Genomic DNA, 16,935 nt, shown 5'->3' with positions numbered 1-16,935 from the left:
AATGGTTGAAGTGCCCTTGAGGAAGGCATCTGACCCCCACCTGCTCCCCAGGCTGCTCTGGGTACATTGTACGTTGCTCTGGATAAGAGGGTCTGCTAAATGTCATTAATGTAATGTACAACAGTTGTGGAATAGGGCTATTTACTGTATTTTTATTGTTTACTGTTGGATCTCAAACGCATTACAAAGGCAAGAAATTGCACTAATTACCTTTTGACGAGACACCTGTTAATTGAAAAGCGTTCCAGGTGACTACCTCATGAAGCTGGTTAAGATAATGCCAATAGTATGTAAAGAGTCATCAAGATAAACGCTGGATACTTTGAGGAATCTAAAATATGAAACATATTTTGTGTTATTTTAAACACTTTTTTGCTCACCACATAATTCCATATATATTCCGATTAAAATGGTTGGTGAGTGTATACAATTTGGTTCACCATTCAAAATAAATGGACAAGACTAAAGAAATTGCTTGCAGACATGTTTATGCTTATTACAGATGGAAAGTGCGTTCCACTGAGCTCTAGCGCCAGGCCATTTCCAGGAAATATAAGTTTCGGTCATGGCGACAGTGTGTGTATGTCAGCCTCGGTTCAGAGGTTTCAGTTTTGAAAACTGTAAGAGGTAAGAGTAGAATAATATAAAGTACAGACACTTGGTATATTTTACTGCTGTGATTTTTAATTGTTGATTTTTGGATTACGCTTCAGTTTTGTGGCTACTGCCTCATAGAGTAAATATATATGCTATATTTACTGTATGGACATGGGATCAGAAAACTATTTTATTTATAAGCAGTAGCTACATGTACCCATAGGGTACCTATTTTTTTCACGATATCTTCTTTCATATTCATCATAAGTGCTACCGGGCGAGGTTAGTTTTGCCTGGCAACACTTGTTTTTTATTGTAATTAAAAGTGACATTTGCATTACGACATGATTATCAGACATTTTTCGAGCTTTATGAGGCATTATTAGAGTTTTCTTACAATTTTTTACCAACTTACAAAGAATTATACGTACATATATGTATAATTATGTACATATATGTACATATATGTATATGTATAGTATATGTAGAATTATACGTCAGAAGTTGCTGCTTTTTTTTCTTTATGATGATAAATTCTCTTTCCCAAAATAACACACACCGTATCTTTCTACCATTTCAGATCAATTTTGTCCTCTTTATCGGTATCATTATAATCCTTGTCCAGAAGTTGCAGTCTCCTGATATAGGAGGCAATGAATCCAGTATTTACTTGTAAGCATTACATGATTATTTCTCTTTCCATTCAGAGCGTCTTTGTATAGTGCCTGTGCATTATGTTGCTATCATTATGGAAATATTGTGTAATCGACAGACGCCTTGCTCGCTCCACTCTCCTGCTCATCCCTCTCTTCGGTATCCACTACACTGTGTTTGCTTTCACTCCTGAGGACGTCAGTAAGAGGGAACGACTCGTGTTTGAACTGGGTCTTGGGTCTTTCCAGGTACTAAAGCTAAACCTCTTGTGTTGACACAGAGCTGAGCTTTTACATTTGCTCATGTACATGTACACAGGAATATTTGCTTAATGTGCCTGCTCTATTTGAAGCACAATATTTGTGTGGAGTTTTAAAATTGATAGCATTTAGTTTCTTATGATGTACTGGAAAATATTGTGTATTGTATTTACTCCATTGTCTTTTAAATATATTGTTGAATATTTAACAGTCATTCCACGAAATCGAGTCATACGTGAGCTGACGGCCGACAAGGCGTGTAGCACTGAGTACGACGTCTTGTACAACGAGATTGAGTGGAATGACTATTTTATTCGATCCACATTCACTGGATTTTGAGAAACAGAGCATTTTTATTTTTTGCAAATTCAATAAATAAAAAATTTATACAAAACGTCCGACTTAGAATGTAAACAAACTGGCGAAATGACAGTAGTAATTTGTGAAAAATGCGATAATAATAATTTTTGAAAAAAAGATACGTTTTTACCATGAAACACTTTCATTCCATATTTTGTTGCTTTTTTTGTATTGTTTGGGGTTTTATTTTCAAGCAGAGTCTTTATTTCGTACTCAGTTGGTTCAGCAACACACTCCGCCATTTTCTTCTTCTTTCATTTTTTTTGGCAGTTGGCAAACCAACTTAAAGGTGCATTACCACCACCGACTGGGCTGGAGTGTGGAACAGGAGATATTGGGGGGAAAACTATATCCTTTTAGCTATTTCTGTTTCTTTTAAATACTTGAGAGCAAAGTGATATATCTGACTTGATGCGCTTTGCCATTTTGTTTTTCTCTACTCATGGTATGAGATGATAGCCTAGTAATAGAGTAGCCAATCAGAGCGCGTGATTGCTTACATCCAGTGAATGTGGATAGAATAAATTGTGTCATACCCCACCAATGTTGAAAGCTTGAATCTGATTGGTCAGAAGATGATAATGATTTTTTTTTTTTTTATAATAACATAGTTCTGAGTTCTGATAGCGCTATAGTGCTGGCTCTAATTCAAATTTCAGTAACAACATACACAGAGACTTGGGTTGTGAACACTTTGCATAAACTAATGCTAATAATAAACATATATATATATATATATATATATATATATATATATATATATATATATATATATATACAGTGGTGCTTGAAAGTTTGTGAACCCTTTAGAATTTTCTATATTTCTGCATAAATATGACCTAAAACATCATCGGATTTTCACACAAGTCCTAAAAGTAGAGAAAGAGAACCCAGTTAAACAAATGAGACAAAAATATTATACTTGGTCATTTATTTATTGAAGAAAATGATCCAATATTACATAATCTGTGAGTGGCAAAAGTATGTGAACCTTTGCTTTCAGTATCTGGTGTGACCCCCTTGTGCAGCGATAACTGCAACTAAACGTTTCCGGTAACTGTTGATCAGTCCTGCACACCGGCTTGGAGGAATTTTAGCCCATTCCTCTGTACAGAACAGCTTCAACTCTGGGATGTTGGTGGGTTTCCTCACATGAACTTCTCACTTCAGGTCCTTCCACAACATTTCGATTGGATTAAGGTCAGGACTTTGACTTGGCCATTCCAAAACATGAACTTTATTCTTCTTTAACCATTCTTTGGTAGAATGACTTGTGTGCTTAGGGCTGTTGTCTTGCTGCATGACCCACCTTCTCTTGAGATTCAGTTCATGGACAGATGTCCTGGCATTTTCCTTTATAATTCGCTGGTATAATTCAGAATTCATTGTTCCATCAATGATGGCAAGCCATCCTGGCCCAGATGCAGCAAAACAGGCCCAAACCATGATACTACCACCACCATGTTTCACAGATGGGATAAGGTTCTTATGCTGGAATGCAGTGTTTTCCTTTCTCCAAACATAACGCTTCTCATTTAAACCAAAAAGTTCTATTTTGGTCTCATCCGTCCACAAAACATTTGTCCAATAGCCTTCTGGCTTGTCCACATGATCTTTAGCAGACTGTAGACAAGCAGCAATGTTCTTTTTGGAGAGCAGTGGCTTTCTCCTTGCAGCCCTGCCATGCACACCATTGTTGTTCAGTGTTTTCCTGATGGTGTACTCATGAACATTAACATTAGCCAATCTGAGAGAGGCCTTCAGTTGCTTAGAAGTTACCCTGGGGTCCTTTGTGACCTCGCCGACTATTACACGCCTTGCTCTTGGAGTGATCTTTGTTGGTCACCCACTCCTGGGGAGGGTAACAATGGTCTTGAGTTTCCTCCATTTGTACACAGTCTGTCTGTCTGTGGATTGGTGGAGTCCAAACCCTTTAGAGATGGTTTTGTAACCTTTTCCAGCCTGATGAGCATCAGCAACACTTTTTCTGAGGTCCTCAGAAATCTCCTTTGTTCGTGCCATGATACACTTCCACAAACATGTGTTGTGAAGATCAGACTTTGATAGATCCTTGTTCTTTAAATAAAACAGGGTGCTCACTCACACCTGATTGTCATCCCATTGATTGAAAACACCTGACTCTAATTTCACCTTCAAATTAACTGCTAATCCTAGAGGTTCACATACTTTTGCCACTCACAGATTATGTAATATTGGATCATTTTCCTCAATAAATAAATGACCAAGTATAATATGACATGTCTCATTTGTTTAACTGGGTTCTCTTTATCTACCTTTAGGACTTGTGTGAAAATCTGATGATGTTTTAGGTCATATTTATGCAGAAATATAGAAAATTCTAAAGGGTTCACAAACTTTCAAGCACCACTGTATATATATATATATATATATATATATATATATATATATATATATATATATATACATTTTTAAAAAAGTATAAAATATGTGACGAGTCATGGAATCCACGGACACATGTCGGCCGAAACGAATCCGAGAAAATCGCAAAAGAAGCATGAATTAATTAATTAATTCATGCTTCTTTTGCGATTTTCTCGGATTCGTTTCGGCCGACATGTGTCCGTGGATTCCATGACTTGTCACAAATACAATCGATATAATGAAGTAGAGATTTATGCAACATTTATGGAAGCAGTCTCCAGTGTTAGCACTTTGTAAAGGTCAGTTTGTTTTCTCAGTACGTTTGCACTCTCTGGTTTCTCAGTCACTTGACATGCTGCATTTTTAGTCTTATGCCAGGGTCAGACTACACAAATTCAACCTGATTTTGAAATGATTTTGCCGTGGCTGACAAATTTGCAGCTTCGGGCCTGAATATGAATGTCAGGAATGACGAACAGATCTTGTATTGTGACATAATTGAAGAAGAGTGATGTGGTGTTTGGGATGCCCCATGACACCCTGATGAAAAGTCTCGCATGTCAGAATTTTTTTTTTTTGCCGAGTTTGACATCTTCTACGACGTGTTCTTTTATGTTCTTTCAGTAGCCATGATTAACAATTTCTTAACCCTCCTCCCTGATGACATGCAAGGACATGAACGACGATTGGTCGAGGTCAAACTTGTGTCTCCAGTCTCCCGACCAAGACATGCCAAGAAATTATGGCACTGTGATCACCTAATCTGCAAGGGTGACCATCATGAACTGACAACAATATCATGTGGTCTGATCCCAGCATTATTTAGCGATAAGAGAGTGAAAAAAAGAGAGGCTGGTGAGGGAAGGAGTATTAATAGCTTCTGTAATATAAGTGATAAATTTAATTTGCTGACATTCGACAACATTAAATGTAACTAAAACAGATAAAAAGCATGACTTGTTCATTCATAGATAAAAATAAATTGTAATCGTCATGAGGTTGCTGTGGTATAAGGGGAATAAAATACTTCAGGATGTGCTGTTATTGGAAAATAATCTTGTCTTTTGTCAGGGCTTTGTGGTTGCTGTCCTTTACTGCTTCCTTAATGGAGAGGTGAGTCTTTTTGTCCTGATTTTGTCCTGATTTTGAAAGCAGCAATGACATACAGTACATAGGCATCTGTCAGGAAGATGCACATACAGTTGTGGTCAGAAGTTTACATACAGTGACATGAATGTCATGGCAATATTTGAGCTTTCAATAATTTCTTTCAACTGTTCTTTTTCTGTGGCAGAATGATTGTACAGCATACATCTTTAATAAAAAAAACCTAGAATTTGGTGCACAAGTTTTAATTTTCTTTGGGTTTCTGAAATCAACACAGGGTCAAAATTATACATACAGGGTCAAACATTTACATACGCTCACTTAAATTATTAATTCAGAGGTGCTGAAATTTCCAAAATGTCTCTTATCTTGCCAAGGCTGAGGTCTCTTAACTTCCTGTTAGTGATTATGATTGACTACAGCTGGTAGCTTCTCTGTGCCTTCATAAAAAGGGTTTGTTTACAGCACTCATTGGATTGACCAACACACAGTAAAATGGGAAAGTCCTCTGAGAAAGAGGATCGCAGATATACACAACTCCGGAATGTCTCTTGGAGCCATTTCTAAATAACTGCAAAATTCCAAGATCAGTTCAAACAATTGTATGCAAGTTATTGTGATGTGTAGTCACTTTGCCAAGCCACTTTGCTTCAAGAAAACCCAAACTGTCACCCTCAGTTGAAAGGAAATTGGTTTGGATGGTCAGGAACAACCTGGGAACCACCATGGCACAGCCCTGCCATGAACTGTAAGCTGATGGATCACTGTCTACAGTTCAGATCACCATGGACTAAGAGGCTGCTATCCAAGAAATAACTCCCTGTTCCAAAATTGACATCTTCAAGCTTAACTAAAGTTTGAAGCTGACCACACGGACAAAGAAAAAGCCTTCTGGAGGAAAGCTGTATGGTCAAATGAGACAAAGATTGAGTTGTTTGGCCACAATGACCACCATGTACAGAGGAACACTGTACCAGCTGGTGGTGGTGGTAGGATCATCATGCTCTGCAGCTGTTTTGCTGCCAGTGGAACTGGTTCATTGCACAAAGAGAATGGAATAATGAAGAAGGAGGACTACCTCAGAATTCTTCAGCATAAACCATCAGAAACTTGAACATGACTTGGAACTTGGGACTTACAACAGGACAATGAACCCAAACACACATCAGAGCTGGTTGTGGAGGATAAAGCAGGCTAACATTAAGCTTAAAACAAGTCCTGACTTCAACCCTATTGAAAATATATGGACCGTGCTTATAAGTCGAGTCCATGCCAAGAAAAAAAAAATTAATTGAACTCTACCAATTCTACCATGAAGAGTCATGAAATATCCAACCAGAATTCTGCCAGAAGCTTGTTCATGGTAAACAAAAATGTTTGGTCAAGGTGAATCTTGTGAAGAGACATTTTACCCAAATATTAGGTGTGCTGTATGTATATTTTTGACCCTGTATGTATAATTTTGACCCTGTGTTGATTTCAGAAAACCCAAAGAAAATTAAAACTTGTGCACCAAATTCTAGTGTTTTTTTTAAACTTAAAAGCTGTATGCTGTGCAATCATTCTGCCATAGAAAAAGAACAGTTCAAAGAAACTACTGAAAGCCCAAATATTGCCATGACATTCATATCCAAGATGACATTCATGTCACTGTATGTAAACTTCTGACAACAACTGTAATTATGAATGTGAAATGTATAAATATGACCTAAACCTATGTGATAAAATCAACCTGTGATGAATATGTGGAGCATAAAAATGATCCAATGCTATACTCTTATAAACAGTATAATTTAGGGTCTAAACCTACTTTTTGAATCCACTTTCATCAGTTTTAAAAATACAATATACAATTTTGAAAAATAAAAATTCCAAAATTCTGCACTAGTGTAAGTAAAAATGGTTCTTATTAATCGAAGGAAAGGTAACATTAGTGCACTATAAGGGGAACGATACTACTTTTTTTCAGTATCAAGTGTTGGTCAGAATCAGAAACAATTGTGGCCTGTACTGTTGTTAGGATGCGGATGTGTTACCATGGTAACATTTTACTGGAAGCTTACTCCTCTTTCCCACGGCCCAGCAGGTATATTAATGACCAGCTAAGGACTTTTTTTGTGTGAAATTTGGGGTCATGCCTTGGGAATAGGAGATGAAGTGAGAATTGTAGAGGAAGAGAGAGAGCAGAACAGAATATGCCAATGTAACAATATAAACCACTAGAGACCAACCTGCTAATTTGCTAGCTAGTAATGAATTGTATACAAAAATGTATGGAGAAATTCTGGATGTCATGTGTCATTCCTGTCAGATTTTCATCACTGGTATTAAATTATATATCCATATATTATATGGACACGAATGTTTTACTGGGAACTTGTATTTTTTCATATGAGCTACATCTGGGACATGGAGAACCAAAACTCTCTTTATCATATGACCAGTCTGGACCAGTGCGCGCACTCTTAATAAAATCATTGGGAAAAGTCACGTGACTGGGCAGATATGGATTTTTGAATCCAGTCCGGAAAAGGCCATATGCAGCCCCGGACCCGTTTCCCTCACTTCCACCGTTTTCATTTTGCTCTGAATTGTTACTTTGAACAATGAGCGACATAACTGAACACAGTGAAAGTGAATTTTATTATCCAGATGATTTATCAGACACAGACCTAATTGAACAAGCTAAAACTGTCAAAGAAAATGAAAAAACAAAAAGTACTTTTGAATGAAGAAATTCACTTGTTTATGCAAGGACACATTCATTATTCTGAAAAAACGACATTTTGTTATCGAGTCATCATCAGATGAAGAAGTCTGACGCGACTCCATTTTGTTCTCAAATCAAAGTTCTTTTGTGTAGATTTAACAGGCTTGTATCGATGTTGTCTCCATGAGCTGACCCGAGTTTGAACTGACTTTTATGAATAATGTTATCTTAAAATCGTTTTCATTTCGAGAGAACAGGAAAGTCAGTTGTATTTTATAGAAATTAAACTGTAATTTCAAACTTGTACAAAGGTGATTCAGCATATAAATGATTTGCTGTCAATGAAATAAAAATTGATTGGTTCATTTTTCGCACACCGTTGTTCATTGTTTTCCACTGTGTACTGTAGGTTAGTTAAAAAAGGTCATATGATAAAATGCTTATTGAATGAGTTAGGCCAGGTTGGACGGGAAAATATTCAGCTCTTGGTCATTTGTATGGATCAAACGTAGCAAGGTCTGTACAAATGACCAAGAGCCAAATATTTTCCTGTCCAGCCCTTCTACTTAGTCAATAAGTATATAACATCACTTGTGAGGAAATTGATGAATTGTTTTGATAAATTTGGATACTTTTTGTTTGTGAATGTGTCTACATAATAAAAAAAAACTCCACATGCTGGCTTGAAGATATAAAGTTGATATTCTCATGTTGAAAAGCTCGCATTTTGCATACAAAATATATTACGGCTCTGAGTGACATATTTCACTCCAAAATGATGTCACTCCCACCCTGTGCCCGAAATCACTCCCTACTCACTATATAGGGCACTATACAGTATATAGTGAGGACGCCATTTTGTAGTGATGTCTGAAACCTTAGTGAGGATTATTTACACTCAAAGTATCCCACAATGCATCACGAAAAGTAGTGTACAACGATGGTCACTAACCAAAGCAATATATCCCATCATGCGTTGCGGTCGCGCTGAAAGAAATCAAATTAAAAGTCTCAAATTTTATTTAATAAAAGGCAGCGGCAAAGAAGAAAGTATTCAGCCTTGATTTAAAAGAACTGAAAGATGCAGGTATTGATTAATGTAGTAAATACGCTCAGTATAATATGGATTTATCACAAAAACACATGCATGTATTTATTATTTTGAAAACCCACCAGCCGACTGATCTGGCACGTTTTAATTGTGCGACAGTAATGACATAAATACCAGCGTGACGAACTAGTGTCCGAAAGTGCTTTTTCATTTTACCAATGAGCTCACTATATAGTCCTCTGTATACAGTGCCTTGAAAAAGTATTCATACCCCTTGAACTTTTTCACATTTTTCCACCTTACAACCACGAACTTAAAAGTTTTTTATTGAGATTTTATGTGATAGACCAACAAAGAGTAGCACATAATTGTGAAGGGAAATGAAAATGATAAATGGTCTTCAAAACTTTAAACAAATAAAAATCTGAAAAATGTGGTGTGCATTAGTATTCAGCCCCCTGTACTCTGATACCTCTAAATACAATCCAGTGCAATCAGTTGCCTTCAGAAGTCATCTAATTAGTTAATAGAGTCCTACTGTGTGTAATTTACTCTCAGCATAAATACACTTGTTCTGTGAAGGCCTCAGTGGTTTGTTAGAGAACACTGAAGAACAAACAGCATCATGAAGACCAAAGAACTCACCAGACACGTCAGGGATAAAGTTCTGGAGAAGTTTAAAGCAGGGTTAGGTTATAAAAAAATATCCCAAGCTCTGAACATCTCAAGAAGCACTGTTCACTCCATCATTCAAAAATGGAAAAAGTATGGCACAACTGCAAACCTACCAAGACATGGCCAGCCACCTAAACTGACAGAGCGAGCAAGGAGAGCACTGGTCAGAGAAGCAGCCAAGAGGCCCATGATCACTCTGGAGGAGCTGCAGAAATCCACAGCTCAGGTGGGAGAATCTGTGCACAGGACAACTATAAGTTGTACACTCCACAAATCTGGCCTTTTTGGAAGAGTGGCAAGAAGAAAGCCATTGTTGAAAGACAGGCATAAGAAGTCCCATTTGCAGTTTGCCAGAAGCCATGTAGGGGACACAGCAAACATGTGGAAGAAGGTGCTTTGGTCAGATGAGACCAAAGTTGAACTTTTTGGCCTAAATGCAAAGCGCTATGTGTGGTGGAAAACTAACACTGCTCATCACCCTGCGCACACCATCCCCACTGTGAAACATGGTGGTGGCAGCATCATGCTATGGGGATGCTTTTCTTCAGCAGGGACAGGGAAGCTGGTCAGAGTTGATGGGAAGATGGATGGAGCTAAATACAGGGCAATCCTGGAAGAAAACCTGTTGGAGGCTGCAAAAGACTTGAGACTGAGAAGGAGATTCACCTTCCAGCAAGACAATGACCCTAAACATACAGCCAGAGCTACAGTGGAATGGTTTAGATCAAGGAATATTCATGTGTTAGAATGGCCCAGTCAAAGTCCAGACCTAAATCCCATTGAGCATCTGTGGCAAGACTTGAAAATTGCTGTTCACAGACGCTCTCCATCCAATCTGGCTGAGCTTGAGCTATTTTGCAAAGAAGAATGGGCAAAAATTTCAGTGTCTAGATGTGCAAAGCTGGTAGAGACATACCACAAAAGACTTGCAGCTGTAATTGCAGCAAAAGGTGGCTCTACAAAGTATTGACGCAGGGGGGCTGAATACTAATGCACACCACATTTTTCAGATTTTTATTTGTTTAAAATTTTGAAGACCATTTATCATTTTCGTTTCACTTCACAATTATGTGCTACTCTGTGTTGGTCTATCACATAAAATCTCAGTAAAAAACTTTTAAGTTTGTGGTTGTAACGTGAAAAAGTGTGAAAAAGTTCAAGGGGTATGAATACTTTTTCAAGGCACTGTAGTAATTCTCTCTATAGTGAGTCGGGAGTAGTGAACGAGTGAGCGATTTTGGACACAGGGCAAGTATTTTCCCGTTGTGAAAATGGCGAAGTGGTTCAAAATTTAAATTTTTTTGATTAACTTGCATGTTTTTTTGTGGATGTGTCCATATAATATAAAGAACATTACACGATGGCACGAAGATATGAAGTTTATCTTCCCATGTTGAGAAATATATCACTCATTTGCTTCGCTCACTTGTGATATATACATTCACCACTCGAAGATAAACGTCATATCTTGGCTAACCATGTAATATCCTCTATAATACAACCCCGATTCCAAAAAAGTTGGGACAAAGTACAAATTGTAAATAAAAATGGAATGCAATGATGTGGAAGTTTCAAAATTCCATATTTTATTCAGAATAGAACATAAATGACATATCAAATGTTTAAACTGAGAAAATGTATCATTTAAAGAGAAAAATTAGGTGATTTTACATTTCATGACAACAACACATCTCAAAAAAGTTGGGACAAGGCCATGTTTACCACTGTGAGACATCCCCTTTTCTCTTTACAACAGTCTGTAAACGTCTGGGGACTGAGGAGACAAGTTGCTCAAGTTTAGGGATAGGAATGTTAACCAATTCTTGTCTAATGTAGGATTCTAGTTGCTCAACTGTCTTAGGTCTTTTTTGTCGTATCTTCCGTTTTATGATGCGCCAAATGTTTTCTATGGGTGAAAGATCTGGACTGCAGGCTGGCCAGTTCAGTGCCCGGACCCTTCTTCTACGCAGCCATGATGCTGTAATTGATGCAGTATGTGGTTTGGCATTGTCATGTTGGAAAATGCAAGGTCTTCCCTGAAAGAGACGTCGTCTGGATGGGAGCATATGTTGCTCTAGAACCTGGATATACCTTTCAGCATTGATGGTGTCTTTCCAGATGTGCAAGCTGCCCATGCCACACGCACTAATGCAACCCCATACCATCAGAGATGCAGGCTTCTGAACTGAGCGCTGATAACAACTCGGTTCGTCCTTCTCCTCTTTAGTCCGAATGACCCGGCGTCGCTGATTTCCATAAAGAACTTCAAATTTTGATTCGTCTGACCACAGAACAGTTTTCCACTTTGCCACAGTCCATTTTAAATGAGCCTTGGCCCAGAGAAGACGTCTGCGCTTCTGGATCATGTTTAGATACGGCTTCTTCTTTGAACTATAGAGTTTTAGCTGGCAACGGCGGATGGCACGGTGAATTGTGTTCACAGATAATGTTCTCTGGAAATATTCCTGAGCCCATTTTGTGATTTCCAATACAGAAGCATGCCTGTATGTGATGCAGTGCCGTCTAAGGGCCTAAAGATCACGGGCACCCAGTATGGTTTTCCGGCCTTGACCCTTACGCACAGAGATTCTTCCAGATTCTCTGAATCTTTTGATGATATTATGCACTGTAGATGATGATATGTTCAAACTCTTTGCAATTTTACACTGTCGAACTCCTTTCTGATATTGCTCCACTATTTGTCGGTGCAGAATTAGGGGGATTGGTGATCCTCTTCCCATCTTTACTTCTGAGAGCCGCTGCCACTCCAAGATGCTCTTTTTATACCCAGTCATGTTAATGACCTATTGCCAATTGACCTAATGAGTTGCAATTTGGTCCTCCAGCTGTTCCTTTTTTGTACCTTTAACTTTTCCAGCCTCTTATTGCCCCTGTCCCAACTTTTTTGAGATGTGTTGCTGTCATGAAATTTCAAATGAGCCAATATTTGGCATGAAATTTCAAAATGTCTCACTTTCGACATTTGATATGTTGTCTATGTTCTATTGTGAATACAATATCAGTTTTTGAGATTTGTAAATTATTGCATTCCATTTTTATTTACAATTTGTACTTTGTCCCAACTTTTTTGGAATCGGGGTTGTATCCTTCTAAACTTCCAGCCAATTTCGGTCTTCCACTTCATGATGCTGCATGAGTGACATTGTTAAATTTCTCCTTAAAGGTGCAGTCGGAGGTGAAGAGGAAGTGGAGGAGCTGGACAGTGAACCGTTACTTTGCGGTGGACATGAAGCACAGGCACCCGTCCTTGGCTAGCAGTGGCGTAAATGGGGGCACGCAGCTCTCCATCCTCAGCAAAAGCAGCTCACAGATCCGCATGTCCAGCCTGCAGGCTGAGACTCCAGCCACATGAGCGGCAGTCTCTCAGATCCGCAGACACACACTGAACTCCTCACACTTAGTGCTATAGTAGTCCAGTTTCACCTCACAGACTTGTAGGAAGTTGCATTGTGTGGGGCAAACTGATGCTGGAGGCCATTCATCACAGCAATCTGCTCCTGAACACAAAAGAATTCAACACCTTTAACAATCACATGGCCAAGGACACAAATATTTGGCTCATCCTTGATATAAACGACGGCATTTCTAGAGCCATTGGAAATCTCAAATGAAAGAAATATTTCACTCATTGATTGTGATGATCTTGAACACAAAGGCTGAATATCTCTGGCCTGCCATAGAACTCTTGCCCATATTGATGTGAAATGGCCCCTTAGCCACATAGGAATGGTTTTATCCATGATCCTAGCAAAAAATAAAAAATTAAAAAATACAAAGGGATGATACAAAGGGAAACACACTGACATGTCCTTCTGAAGACCATTATCACATTAAGGTTAATCAATCTTTAAGAAAAGAGATATTTCAACCCTGAAGTGTTACACTGAATACTAATCTATTTGATTTAATGCAGTAGAAATATAAAAAGTAAAAGAGCTACTAATCTGCCAAAAGTATTTTATTTAGAAATTGTGCAGTGTTTTCCTGAACCTCTTTCTCCATGTGCTCGTAAATATGATCTTGGATTTGATGTAGAACATGCTGTGGTCTTCCTTCCAGTGTGAATATTTTTATTTATATATTATATTTCCATAATGGAGAGTAAGGATCTAATTTGTGAAAGGAATTTAAAAAGAAAAGAAATCGAATAGCTGAGATATATTTCGTGCTATTTTTTACATTATTGATGTTGATAGAAGTGAAGAACTATTTGGTTTAATGTTCTTAAAGCGCACAGAGGACGTACTGACTTGCATCATGGGAAAAGTTGTTTCATATGAGGTATGGAAAGAGCACATTTTTCAGTATCAGTTTAAAACTGTGAATGTATATGGTTAGTCAACTGGGGACCATTTTTATTAAAAGTTGGGTAAAAACTTTGCCCTCTTATTATTTTAGATGAACAAAAGCAAAACTAATACCTGCAAACTAAAACTAATACAGTACATAACGTACTTTAAGTAGAGCGGCGGCTACAATTATCGACACCTTAACGATCTTTTGGCCGTTGCAAAAGTAGAAAAGACTTTCAATATGTAAATTGTGCATGAATAGTTACTCAAACTTCCACTGAAAAAAAAAAGAAGAGTTGATTCCTGGTTACTTAGCGTATCAGATCACGTGACACCGTTCCACAGTTATCGACACCTTTGTCCACAGTTATCGACACCGTTCCACAATTATCAATATCCAGATGATTATTTATAAAAAGAAATTGGTATGTAGTATTAAGTTAACAAAACATAGTTTTTATTTCAAATTTGTTTTACATAGACATATTTAGTACAAAATATATTTTATATAAAAATATGGATGTCGGCGCTTACGTAAATGATGAAGTAATTCTAATGTTTGTATACAAATGAACTGATAATGTTTAACCTGCGTCAGAAAATCTTTTAGTTCCACTTTCTACCCACTTTCTAAGTATTTTTGTAGATCACATTTTGTTAATCATTTGTTATTGTTTGTATGTTGTTAATTTCTAGTTTCATAGTTTGCCAATAAATGTCAACAGGCAATTGACATTGTAACTGCATGAAAATCCAGGTCAAAGGTCACATGTCATTCCTCGAACCAAAATATAAACTGTCTACTAATATTGTAATATGTGGTAGATCTTTACAACAGACAAACAAACAAACAAACAAACAAACAAACAAACAAACAAACAAAAAATTCTGAATGGAATAGAAAAATCTGAATATTTCAAGCATGTCTTTTTTTTATATGCAAGGAATTTAATTCTGGTCTAATTCTATTTATTGCACTCAGGTTCCAAATACTCTATAAACATTCCATTCTGTTTTGAATCAGAAAAAAAATTATTATAAATCACAGCACTTTTATTTTTTTAAAGTACTTAATCTACTTCAACAATGTTACACAAAGATTGATCCATAACAGTTGTAAATGTCACTTAATTCCACAGGGTGTCGATAATGGTGGACACCGGTGTAAGCGATCACTATTATCGACACCTCACGTGACTTCTCAAACACGCATTCAGATACGGTACAAAACGGTGACTGTCAAACGAAAGAGTAAGAAACAAAGTAGGTTTCGACAAGGAGATCATGAAATATTGGTGAATTTGATGAGTAAAAACATGTCTGTAATCTTTCCACCATGCTTACCTGTGACGATAATGTTCGGGTTTTCCTCAAACTGTTGATCGTGCGAAAAAAATTCCATCTCCGATAACGAGCTGTGTCATCAGACGACAAGATCAAAGGGCGAGGGGGGTCTTCCGGTCAATTAATTAACCAATAATAACTGTTGTAACTGAAACTCACCTTTGTAAAATAGTTTTTTATTGGTAAATCTGAAAAAGTGTTGATAATTATGGACTGTCAATAATTGTAGCTGCCGCTCTAGTAAAGTTGTGATTTTGTGAGTGGATGGCTCTTGTATTTTATTTTTAAGACTTTTTCTAAAGAGCTGTTAGTACTGAAAATGTCACTAAAGCAAACAACAAGCAAAGCACCTCATGATTTTGTATAACTTGTTTGGTTCATTCTTGTTGTTTGCATGTTTTTTTTTCTTGAATGCTTCAACTGTAAGATCATTATATTGTAAATATATATATAGTCTAATGAAAAGTCTGCAGCTTCATAAATACAAAGTGACTATTTTGGGCATATTTTTGAGTAATAACTTTTTTTGTAGTAGTAATATCCTAATAATATCTAGTTTGGTTGGTGGTTTTTAACTGAATGTTTATCACAGTAGAATACTATCTTTAATATAATTTAACCCATATATAAAACAAAATCAATGTATTACATGGCACTTTTGGGACTCCAAAGATCAATATTTAGATATTTGACCTTATACGCTGGTATTACCGTACTTGCTTGCAAAGGCTTAGGAAGCTTTGCAGCTGATGTCAATTCAGATCTCCTCAAACAGGGATCCTGAGAAGGATATTCTTTAACAGTGATGCTCAGAAAGTTTATCATGAAAGTGCCTTTTTGCACAAAAGAAAGAATAACATTTAAAAGATAATCCATTATTGTTCAACTGCAAATGCATGAAGCTTTGTGGCTCGAGGGAAGTGCTTTTATTGTACATAAATATGTCTGTGAAACCAAGAGGCCTTCAGAAAATTTTATTCTGATTTATTTCTCAGCCTTCAATTAGACATTTGATCTCTTCAGATATTTTCTTTGGAAATAATATAGAAAAAAATGTTTTTTTTTATTAAATTGTAGCTGTGTTGGATATTTCCACAGCATTTTTAAAAGCATTTTGCCTTTTCTTTTTGCTTTTATATGTTTAAACATAAAAAAACCATTTCATCCTTGTGTCTACAGTAATTTCAGCCTTTTTTCCCCACTTTATATCACTTTATAATGCAATGCCTTGTTTGCAAACCGGAACTGCAAAAAGACAGAATATGTGTTTCAACAGGAGATGAAACACAAATAAAACTCACATTTGTTTTTAGAGGATTGCAATTTATGTATTTGTGTGAAGTTACAGTATAGAAGACTGCTTCATGTTTTCTGGTGTTGTGTCAGCGTTACTAAAGCATAGACGTGTTGTAAATCGATTTTAGTTCATCACATTTTAAACTTACACATTTGTTATTAACG

General features: G+C 37.0%; 1 protein-coding gene across 1 annotated transcript in view; it reads left to right on the top strand.

The window, feature by feature from the left end:
- adcyap1r1b (adenylate cyclase activating polypeptide 1b (pituitary) receptor type I) overlaps positions 1-15,876 on the top strand; it is an 86,228-nt gene extending 70,352 nt beyond the window's left edge. Inside the window, exons 11-14 of the mRNA XM_060919968.1 lie at positions 1,178-1,269; positions 1,370-1,499; positions 5,346-5,387; positions 13,002-15,876. Coding sequence (XP_060775951.1) covers positions 1,178-1,269; positions 1,370-1,499; positions 5,346-5,387; positions 13,002-13,190 — 453 coding nt within the window. The 3' untranslated portion in view covers positions 13,191-15,876. The remainder of the gene's footprint in view (positions 1-1,177; positions 1,270-1,369; positions 1,500-5,345; positions 5,388-13,001) is intronic.
- Positions 15,877-16,935: the final 1,059 nt, after the last annotated feature.

Source organism: Neoarius graeffei, chromosome 4 (assembly GCF_027579695.1).
Source record: "Neoarius graeffei isolate fNeoGra1 chromosome 4, fNeoGra1.pri, whole genome shotgun sequence".
Taxonomy (NCBI): Eukaryota; Metazoa; Chordata; class Actinopteri; order Siluriformes; family Ariidae; genus Neoarius; species Neoarius graeffei.
Note: the sequence above shows the minus strand (reverse complement) of the source record. Positions and strands in the feature narration are given on the sequence as shown.